At 43.3% G+C, this 20,035-nt stretch overlaps 1 protein-coding gene across 1 annotated transcript in view; it reads right to left on the bottom strand.

Moving 5' to 3' along the window:
• Positions 1-780: 780 nt before the first annotated feature.
• The window catches only part of SUCNR1 (succinate receptor 1), a 38,579-nt gene continuing 19,324 nt past the window's right edge, over positions 781-20,035 (bottom strand). The window contains exon 2 of the mRNA XM_006261965.1: positions 781-1,719. Coding sequence (XP_006262027.1) covers positions 781-1,719 — 939 coding nt within the window. The remainder of the gene's footprint in view (positions 1,720-20,035) is intronic.

The raw sequence follows: 20,035 nt of genomic DNA, 5'->3' as shown, positions 1-20,035 counted from the left end.
ATATTTAATAAGTGCCCCTCCCCGACTTCTGATTCCATTCAATAAAATGTGGTTCTATTCAGAAAAAGAGCTCTATAAGTGACACCTTCTATTTCTGGTTTCTATTTAGGATTTAAACCACTGAATTTAAAAAGTAACTTTCTTCTGTTTTTTTTTTAAATTCCTGTTAGCTGTGTTAGCTCTCTAGTACTATTAGACAGAAGGCTGAATTATCTTCTGGGCCTACTTTGTCAGCAGAGTTGTTAACTAAATTCCACAGATTCTGCTCCAATTTAGACATTCTGCTCTTACCTAAGAGAAGATAATTAATTAGGTAAGTAATTACATTACAGCAGGGTTTGGCAACCTTTGCTCCCATGGACCAGAGTATACAACTTGATAAGTTGTGAGTTCAGCAACTACACTCTGGACATTCTTGTGTTGAACTACAGTTATTTATTATTATAATTCTCTGGAATCACATCCATCGTGGATCGTAACAATTGCCCTTAGTACATGTATGCAGAACTTATACTTGCTCTGCCTCTGACTTGACCCAGTCCAGTCCTGTGGAGTGAGAGAAACAAATGTCTCTGGCTCCTCTTGGCAGAGAAAATGGGAACGCAGTGGCTCTATTGTGAACCATTTGGCAAAGAACAGTCCAATCAACAGATTACATGCAGTTAAATACATATAGCTAAATACAACCTCATTTTACATCAGTAAATATTGTCCGAGACATCAATACACTTTAATCCACTGTATGTTGCTGCATCAGAGTGCACTTTTATCATCTCATTTTCAGTTAATAGTCACTCTTTCTAAGAACTGCCTTACTTTATTCATCAGCATCTCCCTGAAGTGATCACCCATTAGAAAATAAAAGACAGGGTTAATTGCACTATTTAAAAATGCAATAGGTCTTGTGATGATATAAATGACATTGATGATGTTTTGTGTGCACTTGGATAGCTTCAAGGATTGTATGCGGGAGATAAGTCTGACATTGCGCATGATATGATAGGGAGTAAAGAGCAGCGAAAAAATGACCACTGCCATGACGACTAAAGTAAGAGGTCTCTCAAGTGGCAGGGAACCACTGAGCTGCTCATTATGGTTTCTAAGAAAAATAACCATCTTCCTGTAAAAGAAGCACATGACACACAGAGGGATTAGAAATCCCAAAACAGTCAGGCACAAACTGTAGATCAAGTTATCTTCTGGAACTCCAGAACTTGCATAATCAATGCATTTATTGTCATTGACAGTAGATCCAATGAAGTTGATTATTGGCAACAGTTCAAATATAACCAAGATCCAGATGGCAACAGAGATAACAACAGCTGTTTTTCTCCTCTGCAGAAAATGGTCTCTGAATGGATGTTTCATAAGGATGTATCGATCAATACTGATAAAGGTAAGGAAAAGGATACTTGTGTACAGGTTTGCATGCAACAATACTCTATTGCTTTGGCACAAAATGTTCCCAGGTATCCATTTGTCCGTTGAGTATTTTGCCACCAATATTGGAAGAGTGCAAAGAAATGCTAAGTCTGATAAGGACAGATTGAACAGATAGATGTTGCTGCTTTTCCAGTTCTTCAGGCAGAAGATGTAGCCAAACACCACAATGCTATTTGCAATGATACCAAAAATCAACTCAAGGATGTACATGGTGGAAAGGTAATACTTTTCTAGGTTATTAATTATCTCCAAGCAGCAGTTTGTCTCATTCGCATCCTGGAAAATTAAAAAAAAAATCAATAAAATGAAATGACAATTACATTGCAATTTCTGGTATTACAACTGTGATAGCTATGTGGTCACTGACATGTCCTTTATCTCTTACAAGAGAACAACAAAAGTCTGAGAGGTTACAGCTCTGGGAAAAATATTTCTTATGAACATGGGTACCTTATGAGAACAAGGTCTTGACACCAATTAGATGTAAGGCATGGTTACAAAAAGCAGGTAAATCCAGTACAATTTCTGTCTGGGTAAGAATTTGTGTAAGGACTTAGAGCTGAAACATCAAGCTAAGTGAAAGTCTTAAATAAAGCAGAATGCAAGCTTATGCTACCCTAAAGCAATAAATGGTTAGAGAGAGGAGATGGAGATGAAAGAGAGGAAGATGAAAAATCTGGTTTTATGGTTAATATGCAACAGGGCAGGGGGCAAGGTATTTAAGAAATCATCTGCTTTTGTATCTGTGTTGCTTTATTCTCAAGTGTTACTCACTGATAGTGAGTCAAAAGGCAAAAGTCCATTGTTTCTAGCCCAAGACATCTGCCCAAACAAGTAATGAAAGAGTAGCACAGGACTGAACCACTGTAGTTTAAGAAAGATGAATATTGGATGTTTTTGAAATCAAGAAAGATATTTGCTATGTGCTTTATGTTTTCACAGTAGTAAACTAATGATAGGTAAACATCTTGTTACATATAATGTAGGCCTACATTTCCTTCTTAGGAATTTTAAGACATTATTAAAGAAATATAGATATCCCAGTACTTGTAGTTACATGAAGCATAATTTTACTGTTCTGTTACTCCATAACACAAATCAATGCTAAACATATTATTCCAAAAATTCTTTGTAGAAGTGCTGCTGTTGGAAGTTAATGGAAAATTCACATACAAATCGGAGTCAGGCCTATCCTTACTAAAGTGAACAGGAAGATAATAGTTAAAACATAAATACGTTCAGAATAAAATTAACCTAGAAATTACAAGAACAAAGTTCACAAATAATCATCAATTCATAGTTTGCCAAGAATTATAGGTTTCTGTGTAGCATATTAAACCATGAATAATTATTTGTATTACATAGTGCTCAGTTCTTGTTCTGTTGCGTACTAAAAGTTTCAAAGGGCAGATTTGGAACTAAGAGCTTTCAAGTAAGTCTGATTTCACTCATTTATCAATTATACAACTGTTTGATTGGTGCAAGTCAAGGGAAATGATATATGAAAAGATTCTAACTGCCTTAATTCTGGTTTTTCATTCTCTTTGCCAAGCTGCAACAATACATTGTACAACATTCCTTTTTAGTATACGTCTAATTGCAAATAATTATTTTTAAATTCTCTGACAATACTAATGATTTTATAATCAGGTAAGAGTAATTAAGAGAGAGCTTATGCAGCTTAATTTACCTTCTATTTGTTTCTTGTAAACAGCTGTTTAGTTTTTTGGTTTTGAATTCAGCATAATAACCATAGTGACATATGAGAAAAGGCTCTCACAAGACCCTTTTTAAATTCCAAGGATTGGGATGTTGTCTCATTTTGAAGAATATCAACCATCTCTCTTCCCAAAAAACTGTAACTATACCTTGGGCTCAAAACCTGCTTTGCCTTTAAAGAAAGTAGACTGTACCACACAGGTTACATACAGATGTTTGGAAAGGTTGCAGGGAAGTTAGATTGCGTTAAAAAAGGTCACCTAATCTAACTTAGTTCACCCAAGTGTGGACCTTACACTTAAATTCCTACTTAGGTCAATCTAAGTGTGAACTGTACAGAAGCTCAAGAAATTTAGACCAGTTTAAAAATGACTGATGTGATCTAAGTTAACCCTGCCCCAGAGGTAGTCCAATTTAGATTATATTTAGGGAGACCAATCTAACTAACTTCTGTACAGTTCCCAGTATAGCCCCAGGGCTGGGAAAGCCCAGCCCCTGGCCCGTACACCCTCCCTGGCATTGAGTTATTTTTAGTCCCCTGGCCCCTCTCCCTACCCCTAGGTGGACAACCCCTCACCAGCCTGTGGACTAGGCAGCCTCCTCTTAGCACACCAAACCCCACATCCCACAAGCTGCTCCTAGTGCCAGTTTTACTAGCATTTGCCAGTGCCAGGAGTCAAGGAAGTAATTCAGAGTGGGGGAAGAACCAGGTGGCATGGGAGGGTGGTTGATTTGCCAGGGGGATATCATTCATCTAGGGGATGGGGTGTCAGGAGGCTAAACATAGCCCCTGGTCCTGGGGAAGAGAGGGGCTCTCCCATCCCTGCAAGTCCCCCATGGACCCTGCAAGCTGCCTGATCCTTCCAAGCCCCACCAGTGAACTGTGCTACCCTCCCTATGCCCAGATCCCTCCTGTGGACCCCTGGACCCACTTCCCCACCACAACCCTGCCTACAGACCCTGATTCCCGCAATCCCCGCCTAGAGCCTGCTTGACCCCCTGATGCACACAAGCTCCGCCACTAGTTGCCCCATCCTGACTTACCTTAGATTGGGTGGCCATTTTTAACTGACTCTAACCTCCCTGAATGTATGTACCTGTGGCGGTGAGGACCAAGCACATCCACCCAGCCCCGCCAAGAGCCCCGTTGAGCCCTGATGGAAAATGGCAGAGAACAACGTGGGACAGGGAAACTTACCTGATGGAGAGGGCAAGCCTGGATAAGCCACAGTGTGTAATCACAGCACCACTTTTTAAGTACACTGTCCATCTGGCTATGCAGTGCCCAGCCAATGATGTCAACCCTGCATGCCATCATGCAGGGTTTAAAGTGCATGGGCATGGGCAAAGTGTCAGGAAGAAAGCAAGGGGAAGCCAGCACTGGGCTGTGTGAGCCTGGCTGCAGGAGATGCTGTTTGGTGTCAGAGTGATGCACCACCCACGGAGCAGGGTCACCACCAGGGCAAGGATAGTGGGGATCAGGGTCCCCTTGTCTGTCAAGTTACACCCCTCCCTCCTCCTCCTGGAGGGGAGGACAGGAGGAGAGGTATCCTGTTGTTGTTTTGCTTGCATTCCTTTTTTTGGGTATTCTTTATTTTTTGCACTCTTTTTTTTTTACTGTTCATTTTCTTTGACTAAGACTTTCTGTGTCGAGGAGGAAGGGTCACTTCCTGGCAGAGAAAGTCCCAACGAATCTAGTCCATGGAAAGGGACTGAAGGCCAGTGGTGGAGAAGTCACTGGACATGCCCAAGCCACATCCATAGGCAGCCAACTGTAGGGCCAGACAGTGAATCTTCAGCTGCTGTAGAGCAAGCGGGAAGATCCTGGTGTGTCCCAGTGCCAAAAGCCCACCACTGAAAAAAGAAGCTCAGCAGATATGGCAGCAGTGTGAGCCACCAGAAACGAGAGCCTATCTGGCCAGAGCCATGCTCTGGCTCTGGGCAGGCTCTGGATGGCCGTCTCAGAGCCGCTGCTGCCCTGGGAAACCCCCAGGACCCCAAGAAAGGCTGTTGGGGCCATCATAAGTGCTAGCCTCAGCCATGCCCACCCCACTCTTTGCCATGTGCTGGAGCGTGTATTCAGGAGTGTGCCCAAGGACAAATAACAGCGGCACAAATATGATCTACTATTTGTCCCACAGGAAATGTGTGCCTCTGTACGTGCGTGCTTGTGGGGACGTGCCCACAATGTGCTTACACTCTTACATACCTGCTTTCTGGGGCTTACCACAGGCAAAGGAAGAAGTTTTATTCAAAGCACAGTTTTAAAATACTGGCAGCATAGAACATGGTGGGAAAATGAAATATTGAAAAACAGAAGATAGATTACAATAGAAATGCAGCTAAATCTAATAGCTTCAAGAAGAGAAATTATTTTTGTCTCAGAATCTCCTATATAGGAAACCCTGGAGGTAAGAATGGAAGAGGAAGATGATATAATTATTTTTAAAGTTTTGTTCACTTATGATATATATTGTCTAAAATGTATTCAATCGGTTGATTATATGGCTAGTTGGTAGCAAGATAAATATTATAATAAGAAAAGAATTTAAAGGCAGGCTAACAGCTAAAATAAAATGACACGTTATATAACATAAAATAATATCCATCAACACACCAATAGAGATCTATTCCATTTTATTAGACATTGCTACTGGCTGTGACCAGCAACACTGCATGCTGCTTTAAGCTCAGACTTTGCAATTCAAACAATTGGGAACAGCTAGAGAAATTTTATTTGGAAAAAAGAGTATAAATAGAGCAATGCCTGCACACTCAAAAATCATTGGTATTTTCAATTAAAAAAAGAAAGTTAAAATACTGAAAACCTTATTGTGTCATGTAATAAGCAGTCTAATTAACCATCTTCAAATCAGTTTTCAAGGTACAGATGATTCAAAAACAACAAAATATTTTTGATATTTTTCATATTGTTGATGCCATATAGTTAGGCATCTCTTTTAGTTTGACCATTGTTCACTAATAGACAATATATATTAATTCCATCCTTTGTCATAATTACAATTGTAAAGAGTATAATTGTTTAGAAGTTACAATAGGACATGAGAGTCTAATTCACTATAGATTAGAACTTACCATTCCGAGGAACGGGTATTGTCTTTTAGTAGGCACTCCTTAACCATGACTCAATGAATGCTTCTAGATCACAAGAGTGTAAGCAGACAGCTGTATCACCCTAATTTACATACCATGCAGAGATGGCTAATGATTCGAGGTTATACAGCAACTTGTTTGGCTTTGTTGAATGTGTGGGAAGTATTGCTGAAGAGGAAGATATTGCAAAACCTACTCTGAATCAAAAACTGAAAAAAATAGTTTCTTGCAAAGACCTTATGTTATACACATATAAATGGTATAACCAGCATAAACAGTACTGGAAATGTATTCATAACATTTGCTTTGTGCTTTACTATAATTATTTTTAAATAACTGTAAAATGCTGAAACACTCTTTACAAAAAGATTTATCATTCAGTAATTTGTTTTTAAGAAAACAGGTTTAACATGAATCAACTATCAATTGTAGGAAAGTACAAAAGGTCTGATGTTGATCTGAGTCTAACCTTTTTCTCTCATTAATAAACAGACCTTGAGCAAATCAATTACTGTGCCTCAATCTTTCCCTCATAGAGGGAAGCCTCCTGCTTCATGAAGGTGCGAGAAGGATTTTAAATATTAATGCTGAAAAATGTTTTGTGATACCCACATAGGAAAATTGGTTGAAGGACAAACTCCTGTATGTCCTGTGGCTAGGATAGCTTTAGTTTTCTAAGCAACAACAGAATTTTCAGTTCATTTACCAATAAAAACAAAGATAACAGATAAAACATATTAATGACGTCAGTATATTTATACTAATTATACTTAAACTAATTAAAGCCCCAAATTAAATATTATTTTGTGTTATTGTTACAATCTGTAATTTCAACAGGGGAAAAATCATTAATCCTTTCAAAGCTCCCCCACTATCTTTTATGTTGTGTAACATCATTGGCCAGATTTCCAGGCTCAAATATTCCTGCTACTGTAAAACAGCGAATTTACATTAAAATTAATCTGCCAAAGCCACTTGAAACCAGCAAATAATGGGTGCAAACAAGTATTTGCAGGACCCAGATCAGGAGTGGCATGTGCAAGCAGCTGCCATTTTGAAGGAGGAGACATGGCAGTCTGGAGGCAAGGAGGTTTCAGGAGAGGGGCTAGGGGTCTGGGAAAGGGGGGTGTTAAAAATCAGGGTTGGAGGGATGTTAAAATAGTACACCCCGGGGGCTGTGGAGAGTAGCTGGACTTTCCCTTTCCCAGCCCCACGGCTGTGCACCTTCTCCAGGTCAAGTTAGTCCCATGCTGATCTAATGTTAGTTCAGGATTCAGGACTAAACAGGTGAAGTCAGGGGCATCCGTGCAGCTCAGAATAAGAGCGAGAAAGGCATGCTGCTGTCATAGGCAGTTCCTATTTCCTGCCTTCAAAAATGCGAAGGTTTTTGCAGTTGCAAAGATAAGCTGCTTGCAAAAACATACCCATAAGAAATGGATTAGCTCTATTCAGACTCCAAACTACATAGCCTCACATAATGAATTGGGAATAAGCAAATTAGGTTAGATAAATTAAACGAAACATGATCACTAAAACCAAAAAGAAAACTATATTTAAACATAAAAAATACAGTGGACCTTTTTTTTTCAAATTTTGAAAGCCTTCTTGCACTTTGGGGCGTCACTTGGAAAATTAAAACTTCAAGAAAGGTTGTTGCTAGTTCCATCGAGTCTAGTACATGCTACCAATGTAGGCGTAATGCTCAAAGGTATTTAAGTATAATTCCTCTTTAGATGATTGATGCCAATTGATTTCTCCCTATTTCATAAGGAATCTGAAGCATGATACATTAACGGATTGATTTCAATATTGTTTGGGAACACCAGTGAACAGCCCAGCAATTTGACCAGCTCCAGCATTTGTTATCTGATGCTTTGGCCACTTTGACACATAAAACACAAAACAATCCAGCTTTAACCTGCTTTATATAGGTTTACTTTGTCTCTTAACATTTAATGGTACAGGCTAAATTTTAAATAAACATCATTCATTCATTCATTCATTCATTTTAAATTAACATAAGTGTGTCTAAATGGGGTTTGTAATAGAAGGCCACAGCACTGTGACCCCTTTCTGGCTTTAGCCTTTGACCCTGCACACCTGCATGCATATATACTTAGTGTGTATGAAAAAAGCTCCTGCACATTTTAAAACTGAGGGACTCACTGAGTACCTATAAGCATTACATTTACATTGCCCTAACCAAGGCTAGGGTGACCTAGATGCCAGGGGCCTAAGATGTTTCTAGGAAACTGTGGAAGTAAAGCTTTAGACATTTAGGTCTAGGGACAGACATTACACATAAACTGGTTTAAGTGATTAGAAACTGGTTTAAACCTGTAACAGAACAGATGTTCAGTGCACATAAACCAGTTTGAAAATGGCTGAAACTGGTTTGAGATAAACCTGGTTGAATGTAGTAACAGACTTAACTGATTTGGCTCAAACCAATTTATGCAATGTCTATCCCAGACCTCTTGCTGGTTTAAGATAAACCAGACACCCCCAGCATCCCAGCATGCTCTCTTGGCTGGGCGAGGCTCTCTGCTCCACAACAGAGCTGGCCCCTCCCCTCTGCTCCCTGGCTGCAGCTCCACAGACTGCAGGCTGCTTCACCTCTCCCCCAGGAGATATCTGTGTATTAGCTAGCAGACTACGTGCTGGCTCCAGGCCCTGCTGTGACAAAGGCAGAATCAACAGGTAGCTGGTAATGTCCCTGTGTTGTTTTCTTAATGGGGTGATAAACACTGTTATAAATTCCCTGCTGGGCTAATCAGAGCATTCTGCTAGGGCATGGCCACGAACCCCTCAGCTCAGTGTTGTGAAAGGAAGGGAAGGCTGCTCTAGTGCCCCCTGGCTTCTAGCCTGAGCCACTGCAGGCATGTGCCTGCATTTTATAGATTCATAGATGTTTGGGTCAGAAGGAACCTTAGCAGATCATCGAGTCTGACCCCCTGCCCTAGGCAGGAAAGAGTGCTGGGGTCAGATGACCCCAGCCAGGTGCATGTCTATCCTCCTCTTAAAGACCCCCAAGGTAGGGGAGAGCACTACCTCCCTTGGAAGCCCATTCCAGATTTTGGGAACCCTTACTGTGAAGAAGTTCTTCTTCATGTTTAACCTAAACCTGCTCTCCATCAGCTTGTGGCCATTGTTCCTACTTACTCTAAGGGGTGCCCTGGTAAACAGAGCATCTCCCTGCTTTCCCCCCCAATGAATTTGTAGGTGGCCACAAGATCTCCTCTTAGCCTTCTCTTATGGAGGCTGAAGAGATACAGCACTGCACAATGCAGCTAACTGCTGTTTTCCACCACACCAATTGCATAAGAGTGAATTTACCTCGCATATAATGAATTTTTGGTATAGAAAGGGTCATCACATAAGAGGGAATTTGAACATACAGAACCTGCATCAAGTGAGGGAAACCTGTATATTATAAAAGTGTGCTAACTGTAGGCAAATATTTACTTTATATTGTAACAACTGCTATTGCCTTTTTCATATTGTATAGTTACCCCTACTGTTTGGGGGAATTCGTTAGCTGTGTACACACAGTCAAATAATCTGGGAGAATTCTCCCAGATTTCTTCTTTTGATAGAAAACTTACCCAGAGCCACAGGTATAGATATTTGAATGCTGAGGCCGTGAAGAGTGGAGGTGAGGGTGGGCACACATCCTCTGTGTGTACATCTCAGCTTCCCTTAGTCTGCCTGGTGGCAAATGACAGAAGTGCATAGGGCAGCCCTGACTGACTCACCCAGACTGCCCATGGTCAGCCTGTATTCTCCTGTAGCACAATGTGGAGATTGTGAAGGGGATGTGTCCTGCTCCTTGCTGGAACAGAATCTAGCCAGTAACATACTGTCTAATTGTAAGCAGGGTGGGAGACAGAGGCTGGAGAACTATATGTTCTCTTCTTAGAGAAGGAGAAACCACAGCATGTACAAATGTTTGTGCTCCTGTGAGTTTCTCCTGGGAGTGATTTAACCCTGGTTATTCCCAGGTTTTTTGTCCTGGAGTAGCCATTTTTACTCTAGAAGTAAAAATGAACATCTATACACTCATGGTTTCTTCTGGGAGAGCAGCAACTCTCCATGCCCAGGAGAAACAGAATGTCAGTACGAGGCCAACGTCTCATACTTACATCATTAGAGTATTTTGAGAAATGTTCTTACTTGTGCTTTAATCTGTTTTTGTCCAGTTTAGTACCCTCAGTACTGCTGTTGCTGGGATGGGTAGGAAGCAGAGGGAGTCATTTGATGATAAAACTTATTGATTTCTTGAGACACAGGGCAGAAACAAATATTAGATCAAGTTTCCCAGAACCACAACAAATATAGAACTGAATCTCTTTCACTTTACTCAGGTAACTAACATACATTGATTTAAACATATTGTTAGATAAAGGTGAGTGGGAATAGGTCATAGTAAAAGATAGATATCCTACAGAATCACAACAGCTGTTACAGAGAACAGCATCCCAGTAACTAGCAACTGGCACCAAAATAAATAGAGCCAGGTTATGTATGGATTTTTGCCTTGTCTTACAAAAATAAATGATTGAAAGTCCTGGGGATAATCAATAGTATGGTAGAAAGTATTGCATGTTCCTGGAAGCAAACACTGAATTTCATATGACAAAAAGCTTGACTGACATACTAAATCAACTTTAAAAAGAAATAAGAGCAAGAAAACAAGCTGGCTACCTGAAAACACAACAAAAGATCCATTTATTCCTGCTGCAGTTAAGTTATTGGGTTCTTAGGTGGGAATCACTTCCATTGTCAGTGATTATTTTGGTGTGCATATAGGGAGAATGCTGTACGGCACTATTGTAGTCCTGGATCTTGCAAATTCTTACTAAATTACTTGAAATCAGTGGGAATACTCATACTGGTAAAGTTAAGGCAGCCATATATTTTGCAGGATTAATTCCTTATTGTTCAACATGACGAAAAGCCTCTCTGATTCTGCAATGGTTATCCAAGCCCAGTGACATCAGGGTTGTGGGACCCTGTGCTACAACCAGATTTGAACTGACCTAGCAGCTTAACAAGGAGTGGGTGAGTGAGGCACCAGCTCTAGGCATGACCCTGGAACGGCAGGCCCCCAGGAACATTTTGCTAGGGCAGCAGCAGCCTTGCACATCAACAGCAGGAGCCAAGCATTGAAACACCACAACACTGTAACACTGCAACAGCAGCCAAGGGAGAGCAATCAGCTGTGTGGCAGCAGCAGCTGGAGTCTTCAAGCCCCAGGAACAGGACCACTCCTCACTCTACTCTCTGAGATTCAGCACCCACCACCATCTCTTTGGCAAGATTTTGCCCAGGGCACAAAACTTGTTAGTTGCACCACTGATCAGAGTGCCTCCGTGCTATACATGACAAGTTCAAAGCAATCTTTACTTCAGCATTTTGCAAGATAGCAAGATCCTACAGTGGAAACAAAATACTAAGTATGAACAGATGACATGATATAAAACTTAAGCAACAATTAAACTGTATTGGTAGATAAGTAACATTTTCATTTCAACATATTGTTATATCAATTTTAGTTTCTCTTTCATGTGGCCTCTATATAAAATTTACTTGTTGGAAGCTCTATTTAGAAATATTTTTTATTAGAAGCACAAACTGCACATCAGACAATGAGAAAAGAAAGAATATGTTCATTTTTAAGTTTCCAAACTATTTACATCTACTGTGCAGTGCTACTGGGATTGAAGAAACTATTTGTATGCCTCATCTTTAAATCAGGAGTGTAAAGTCAATGATGCAGTATATTAAAATAACTAATATGTAGATAGCTGTGAAATATTTAGCATAATTAAAGAGATACAAACAATGTAAACAGTTAAATTACACAGTAACTCTCAACATTTTGGAAGCTTTGAAAATAATCGGTGAAAAAAAATTCAGTTTTGTATCACCTTGGTGAATTATGCAAACAGATGGTCTTAGAAACTGTCTGTTATAAGGAAAGAAAAAAGAAAAAAAATTAGGATATAAGCAGATACTGAAACTGCTTAAGGGCCTGGCTGTGCTGTGGGCTGTTTTAGTAATTCATATGGAGCAGCTGTCTGGTTTAAAAAAAAAAAAAAAAAAGAAGAGAATCTAGACGTTAATCTCATGTCTCATGTTTATTCCATGATGAGACCAGGAATGAATAGAAAACAGAACCAAGTTAAACAGAAATAAGCTGAAGTGGTTTCAACTTTCCTAAGGTATGTTTTTTTGCTAAATAATCATCAACACCTAGATGATCATATGTATTCGTCCCAAAAATACATAGTTGAATATGAATATATATGAAGCAAAATTAAGGAACTAGCAAGAGTTGCCACCATGCTGAAAATAAGTATGAAAGCTATAGTCATCTCTTGAACTAACATAGCCTCTAAAGTGTTTACTACACAGAGATTTTTAACTCTTAGGCCTTGAAACACAAATATAGCTTTAAGCTCTAACAGTAATTCAGTGATCCTCATTATTGTACAGAACAATGTGCAAAATCTTCCAAAGATCTGATGATTTCACTAGGTAACCTAGAAGAATAAAAAAGGCCAGGGTTCCACGACCAGGAAAACAGAGAAAATATACAGAGAACAGTATGCTGAAAACTTAATGTAGACAGTTTCTCCTTTGTACTGTATATAATTTGCACAGTAAAAATAACAATAAAAATATAACTTTGAGAAAATCTGTTAAGAGCAGATTAAGTAGAAGACATTTCTGGAGTCGATTTTTTTCATTATGAAGGATGCAAATAACTCACAAAGCTGTTGGTTTCCAAGGAAAACTCTTACATATGAGATGCCATGCAACAGCTGCGAAGCTGGGTGGAGTTATAGTTATGCTGAAGAGTAGGGCTAGGATTCAGAGTGACCTAGACAAATTGGAGGATTGGGCCAAAAGAATGGCTAATAGCATATGGGGCAGCATTAGTAGGTGTGTTGCCAGTAGATCCAGGGAAGTGATTATTCCCCTCTATTCAATACTGGTGAGGATACATGGGGAGTACTGTGTTCAGTTTTGGGGGCCCCACTACAGAAAGGAGGTGGATAAATTGGAGAGAGTCCAGTGGAGGGCAACAAAAGTGGTGAGGGGACTGGGGGAACATAACTTATGAGGAGAGGCTGAGGGAAATGGGCTTGTTTAGTCTGGAGAAGAGAAGACAGAGGGGATTTAATAGCAATCTTTAACAGAAGCGGGGTTCAAAAGAGGATGGAGCTGGACTGTTCTCAGTGGTGTTATATGATAGAACAAGGAACACTGGTCTCAAGTTGCAGTAAGGGAAGTTTAGGTTAGATATTAGGAAGAATTTTCTCACTAGGAGGGTAGTAAAACACGAACAGGTTACCCAGAGAGGTGGTGGAAGCTCCATCCTTGGAGGTTTTTAAGGCCTGGCTAGACAAAGCTTTGGCTGGGATGATCTAGTTGGGGCTGGTCCTGCTATGCAGGGGGCTAGACTAGATGACCTCCTGAGATCCCTTCCAACCCTAATTTTCTATGATTCTATGAATAGTTTAATACTCAAAAGTCTTCTTGAGCTGAGCTGAGTTGTAGTCCTCTACTAACTAGCTTTGATTATTAATGTACTGATGATAACTGATGATTAAAATACATAGTAACTGATTATCAAAATACATCTTTAAATGATTCAGGAATATGAAAGGCAACACATTATACCTGAACATAATTTTATGAAGCTGCTTCAGTTAATTTTTAAATGTTTGTTTTAGTTTCTTCCATTATAAAAAGTATATAAATGAACTTAATTCATAGCTATGCATTTTCTCTGCAACTGAACAACAATGCTTTAGTATAGGATTTATTCATAGACATTCAAGGCATTATGTCATCCCTGATAAGAATGCTCATAACCACACAGCAAAACACCTTTAATAATATAAGAAAGGACATAATTTGGTCACCACCAGGGATCCAGGTTTTCCATTTCCCACAGAAAAATGGAAAAAATGCAGATTTTCCCTTTTAACTGAGAAAAACAAGGATTTCTCATTTTAATGAAAAAAAAAATGTGAATTTTCCACTTTTGCAAAGAGCTGGCAGAGTTCCAGCCTTCAACGGCCTAGGGGAAGCGGGAGGAGGGTTGTCAGGCAGCAGGAGCTATATGTATGTGCACACATACACATACACATAGCTACTAGGCAGCCAAGAAAGCAGCTCCCTGCAGGTAAGCCTGGTAGGGGGTGGGGAGATCTGAGGCCCCCATAGGGAGGAAGGGATTGAGTTGGGCAGGGCTAGGGTTGTGGCTCTTGCAAGGGCATCTGCCTCCCAGATTTGTGTCCAGGGTGGGAGAGGGTCAGGCTCCCTTCCCTGCTGCCCTTCCTCTGGTGCCTCTGTGGCTCAATGGTCAGGACCTGGCATGGCAGGGCAGAGTGGGGCAAGGCAGGAAAGCTCCTTTCCTTTCCCCATGCCACACTGGCAAAGTGCCCTTTTCCCTCCCGGCAGCAGTGGGGGTAGGGCTGTTCTCTCAGGGGGAGATTCATCAGGGCAGTGCAAGGCTCACAGCAGCAAGAAACTTCCCCACCCAGCCCCTCTCTGCCTTGCTGTGCCAGGTCCTGCCCACTGGGCTTCGAGGCCCCGGGGGGATGACAGCAGGGCAGGGAGCCAGAACCCACAGCGAGTAGCCCACCCCCTCCATGGGCTCCACTCCAATTGTGATGCCCATAGGGGAGGGGTAGCCAGGCTCCACACTGCTCTGCCACATCAGCCAATGCCTCCTGCTGGTAGCAGCCAGGGCTCAGGCACTGCTGCAGGGAGCATGGGACTGCAGACCCAGGCCCCTGACCACATAGCCCTGGCAGCTGCGGTCCCTTCCAGCATGGCTTGGGGGGCAGGGGGCTGTGGGTAGAGCTCTGATTTTCCATGATAAAAAACCCAAAATTAAATACCAAAGTTTATAGGTATTTAAAATGTATTTTATTATAGTGATTGAGGCACTGGTAGACTTCCAAATTCCTCTAAAATTGTAAATATAAAACATTGTGTTCAACTGATACCTCTCTCTCTCTCTCTCTCTATATATATATGTGTGTGTGTGTATACATTATATATATATAAATATGTATATATATACGTTTCATTTTAATCACAGATTTCAGGTTTTTATATCAGAGATTTTGCAAATTTTTTAATCAGAGAATTTGTGATTATTAAACAGAGAAAACTAGGATCCTTGGTCATAACACTGTAGCCCTCAAAAAATTCCAGGAAAGCCATGTTGCAGTCCTATTGTGACAGGAGAGGAGTGATTGCATGGTATAGCATGGTGTAAGGATAGATTTGCATATAACAATTAGCTAGATGCACAGGCTCCTGGGCAGGTGGTTCCTTCTCTTAGTAGGAACTAATCATAGTAAGATTTATGTGCATGTGATTAAGAGTGGTCAGGTATCTGAATGCACATTACTGCTACTTCTGTTACATACATGTGCCTTAATACTTTTTTTAACAATCCAGTTCCAGGTGTTAACCAGAATTTCATTCCTACATTGATTATAAATGTTAACACTTACCTGTTCCAGAAGCATGTTGTGAAACTACCTATTGTCATACACACCTTGTGATCCAATAAGTTTGCTATCCCTATGTAGCTTGGCCTAATGGTCACTGGATTGGTGGACTCCGTATCAAATGCAGGTTAAAATCATGATGAGGATTATTAATGCTTTAAGTCAGTGGCTCTCAATCTTTTTGGAGTTGAGGTACCCCTCAGAAAATGACAGCTCTTAGTTTTCACTTCTTTTTGACTACACTAAAGTAATAGAATAGTGGTTCTATTCCAAAGAATGTAGAAAGACCACAACCATGGATTTCTAACTGAAACCTCTGGGTTTATCTTGTGAATGATGTTTGCAAACTTAGTAGTGCTAACATTGTGTGGCATCCCATGGCACCCTTGAAAAGATCTCACGGTACCCTAGGGTGCTGTAGCACCCTGGTTGAAAATCATTGCTGTATTATCTGCTCCAGATTTTATGAAAGCATACATATCTGGCTGGCTGCTTCCCTCATGTATGCATTATAATGCATGCATTGTTGCTATACTGGGGCTAAAGAGTACATGAGGAAATGCATGATTAACCAACTCTAGGAGCAGTGCTAGAGGATGTCAGTACAAAAATCCCAGTTCTAAGTTTGGATTTGTCTACACCAGTGATTCTTAACAAAGGTACCATGGCACATTCTGACCTGGGCAATCCAAACAAGCACGCACGTGCCTCTTGCAGCATCTCTGGAACCAACTTCCAAGGGAATTGGTGCTGGCTTCTACCCTGGGGGTCTTTAAGAAGAGGCTTGATGCTTACTTGGCTGGGGTAATTTAAGCCCAGTTTTCCTCCTGCCCAGGGGGTCAGACTTGAAGATCTACAAGGCCCCTTCCAACCCTACTTCTAAGATTCTATGATCTCAAACCAGTTTGAGTTACCACAAGAGGCGTGAACAAAAAAGTGTTCCTGCACTGCATGTTTGCAGCATGGGCTCAAAATCTGATACCTGGAAATCCAGGTATCAAAAAACAAACAAACAAACAAAAAACACAGGGGGGAAAAAGTAGGACAAGGAACGGTCCTGGACTGTGACCTGAGGTAACTTGGAAGCTGGTCCTATAGAGGGACACTCTTGTTTCTGGTCAAAGCATCTCTATGGTGCTGCTGCTTCCCCAGCACATGAAGCATGCACCCTTAGCATACTGGGGCAAGCAGAAGAGTGGGGAAAAAGTTTGGCATGACTGGGACCTCGGCACTGTCCCAGGTAAGTCAGGGACATGGGGGGTTTATTTTTGTGGGTGGGTGTGGTGGGTGTGAGGAATGGTGGGGTGGAATGTAGGGCACATGTGGGGAATGGCAGAGGATGTGGGGGGATGTGGGTGGGTGGGTCTGTGGGTGGGTTTGTGGAGGGGCTTGAGCGGAAGCTGCCACATGCCTGCCCCCCACTTGGTGCCAGGGGCAGCAGCCAGTGCAGCCATGGCCAAGCTGCAGGCATAGCCCACAAGAGCATGGTGCTGCCTGATGTGGGCTCTGTACATGCTGAATGGACCTGGCCTGGCCCAGCCCCCACCAGTCCTCAAAGGCATCCAAGGAACTGGTGGACGCCACCCAGTGTGTGAACCAGTGAGAAGAAAGAGGCCCTGCAGTCCCCAGGGACCTTCCTGGCCAAAGCCTCCTTCCTGGTCATGTACAAGGCCCATTTGGCCAGGGCCAGGAGGAGGTTGCCCAGGAGGTCCCAGGATTTGGTAGGGCCACAGATGGGGTGTCCAAAAAAAAAAAACTGGGGGGGGGTAAAGTTCATCCATCACCTCAGGAGGAGGCTCCAGAGGTGGAGGTGGAGAGGCTACAGTCTGGTGCACTTGAGTATCATGTACACCAGGGTCTCCCTCTGCCTGCAGAAGGGGCAGGAGACCGGGGTATTGGTAAAGCTCACCACATACACACCCATGGCAATGGCTCAATGGAGAAGCCACCAGATGAGGTCCCCAGTGGCTTGTGGGATGAGGGTGGAGTACAGACTCAGCCACTGGGGTGCCCAACTACACCCTCACCGAGCAGGTCCCTGCACTTGGTGTCTGGGAGGGACGCGAAGGTAGCATGGTGGATTGTGTGGTGCATGAATGTGTAGAGGTGGTGGAGAAGCAGACCAGTTTGGTATCCTCCAGCTGGCTCAGGTCGCATGCATTGTGAGTAAACCCATGCATCAGGCCAGCACAGTGGGCTCCACCCTTGCCTATCATAGTCCAGGAGGTCTCTGATATGGGTAAACAACACCCATGCCCAGCCTCTATTGCAACTGGGGTGCTTGCACTGTCAGCACTTCTAGCTGGGGGTTCCAGAAGAAGGGCTCAACAAGCAGGTAGGTACCCTGGGTGAGTGTTGTAGGAGACCTAGAGACAGAGACCAGCAGTTGCTGCAGGGCCTGAAAGCAGAATGTAAGGAATGTAAGGACCTGGCTGCACAGGCAAACCAGGCCCTGGCTTCCTTCTTGCAAGGGGAGGCTCAGGACCTCTTCAGTGACCCAGTGCTGTCCTGTCCAGAAAAACTCCAGTGTCCATCTCTGGAGCCTGGCCATGACTTCAGGGGGTACCAGCAGGGTGTGGAAGCAGTGCCAGAGCATGGATAGCACCAGCTGGTTCCACACCAGTACTCTCCCACACAGGAAGAGCCACCACAGCGGTCCCGCCCATGCCTGGAGCCACTCCACCATCCTTGCCTCTGGCTGGTGCCAGTTCTTCAGCAAAAAGGGGCTCATGGGGGACAGGTAGATCTCCAGGTAGAGCAGCAAGCCCAAGTGCCACTGGATTCCATGGAGCGTGGGGGGGAATGAGCCCACCTGCCACCCACCGTCAGGCCAAAACTCTTGACCCAGTTGATCTGGGCAGAGGAGGCTGCCAAGTACAATGCTTGGCAGGCCTCCACCCACACCAGGTCACCCCGGGTCCTTGACTGCGAGAAGTACGTTGTCAGCATACTCTGACAGGATCAGCCGCTTCCACAGGAGCACCAACCAGCCACACTGCCAGCTCCCAGAGCACCAACCCTGCCACCTGCCTCCACAGGAGGACAAGGAAGGGCTCCAGAGCCAAAGCATACACTTGGTCCTACAGAGGGCAGCCTTGACATACCCCTCACCTGAATGGGATGGGCTCCATCAGGGTCCAGTTGAGCTTGACCAAACACTCTGAAGAGGTATACAGCACCTGGAGAGCCTGCATGAAGTGGGGCCTGAAGCCAAAGGCCCTCAGCGTGCCTGTGAGGTACCCATGATCCAACCTGTCAAACGCCTTCTCCTGGCCCAAGGACAGGAAGGTGAAAGACAGGTCCTCTCGATGTGCTAGCTGCGGGAGATCCTGAACCAGGGACAGGTTGCTGAAGATGGAGTGCCAGGCACCACATGCATCTGGTCGGGATGGAGCACAACTTGCCCCACACCAAAGTGCATGTCCAGCCATGTGCGCTGAAGCAAAAATCCCTGGCACAAATTTGTGCCGCTCCTATTTGAACTGCTGCAAGTTCATGTGCCTGCATGTGTGGATGTGCTCTCTGTGATCTTTTTGAGTTCTTTGCTATAGAAGAATTGCTGTATCATTTTTCTCTGGTTGAGAAACAAGTGAAAACTAAGAGCTGGCATTTTCCAAGGGGTGTCTTGAGGCTAAAAAGGTTGAGAACCATTCATGAGCTGATCTAGGATTTCTTAAAGGGGGGTGTGGCACACCACTCTCAAACCATAGAGGGTGGGGGCCAGGAGAGATTGGAGCCCCCAGGCTGGTAGGGGACATGAGGGAAGCTAGGCAGGGATCAGACCCTTGAAGCGGGGGACCCTATGACCCTGCCTGAACCAGACATGGATGGAACCTCAGAGCCTCTTTTGCCCCACTCCTGCTGTAGGCTGCAGGGAGAGCTACAAAGGGAGCTGGGCTCTGCCATCACAGCTGTGGTAGCAGGAGGTGGTTCCTCCTTCCATACCAGCTACCTGCCCCACCCCCGCAAGCTCCTATTTGTCCCCCACTAGCATGGAGTGGATGCTGGAAAGAGAAACCCACCCCCCACTGCCACCACCATCACTGGCAGTGGAAGAGCCCCACACCCCTCACTGCCATGCTCCCACTGTGGGCTGCAGGGAACATCTGTGAAGAGTGCAAGGCTCAGCCAGGGCCAGCAGCATGAGCGTGCAATTCCTCCTTTCAGTATCTGTTTCCTGCCCAGCTCCTCCCGCCCAAGCCACATCCCCCACTGACAGC

The sequence above is a fragment of the Alligator mississippiensis genome, chromosome 7 (genome assembly GCF_030867095.1).
Source record: "Alligator mississippiensis isolate rAllMis1 chromosome 7, rAllMis1, whole genome shotgun sequence".
NCBI classification, from domain to species: domain Eukaryota; kingdom Metazoa; phylum Chordata; order Crocodylia; family Alligatoridae; genus Alligator; species Alligator mississippiensis.
Note: the sequence above shows the minus strand (reverse complement) of the source record. Positions and strands in the feature narration are given on the sequence as shown.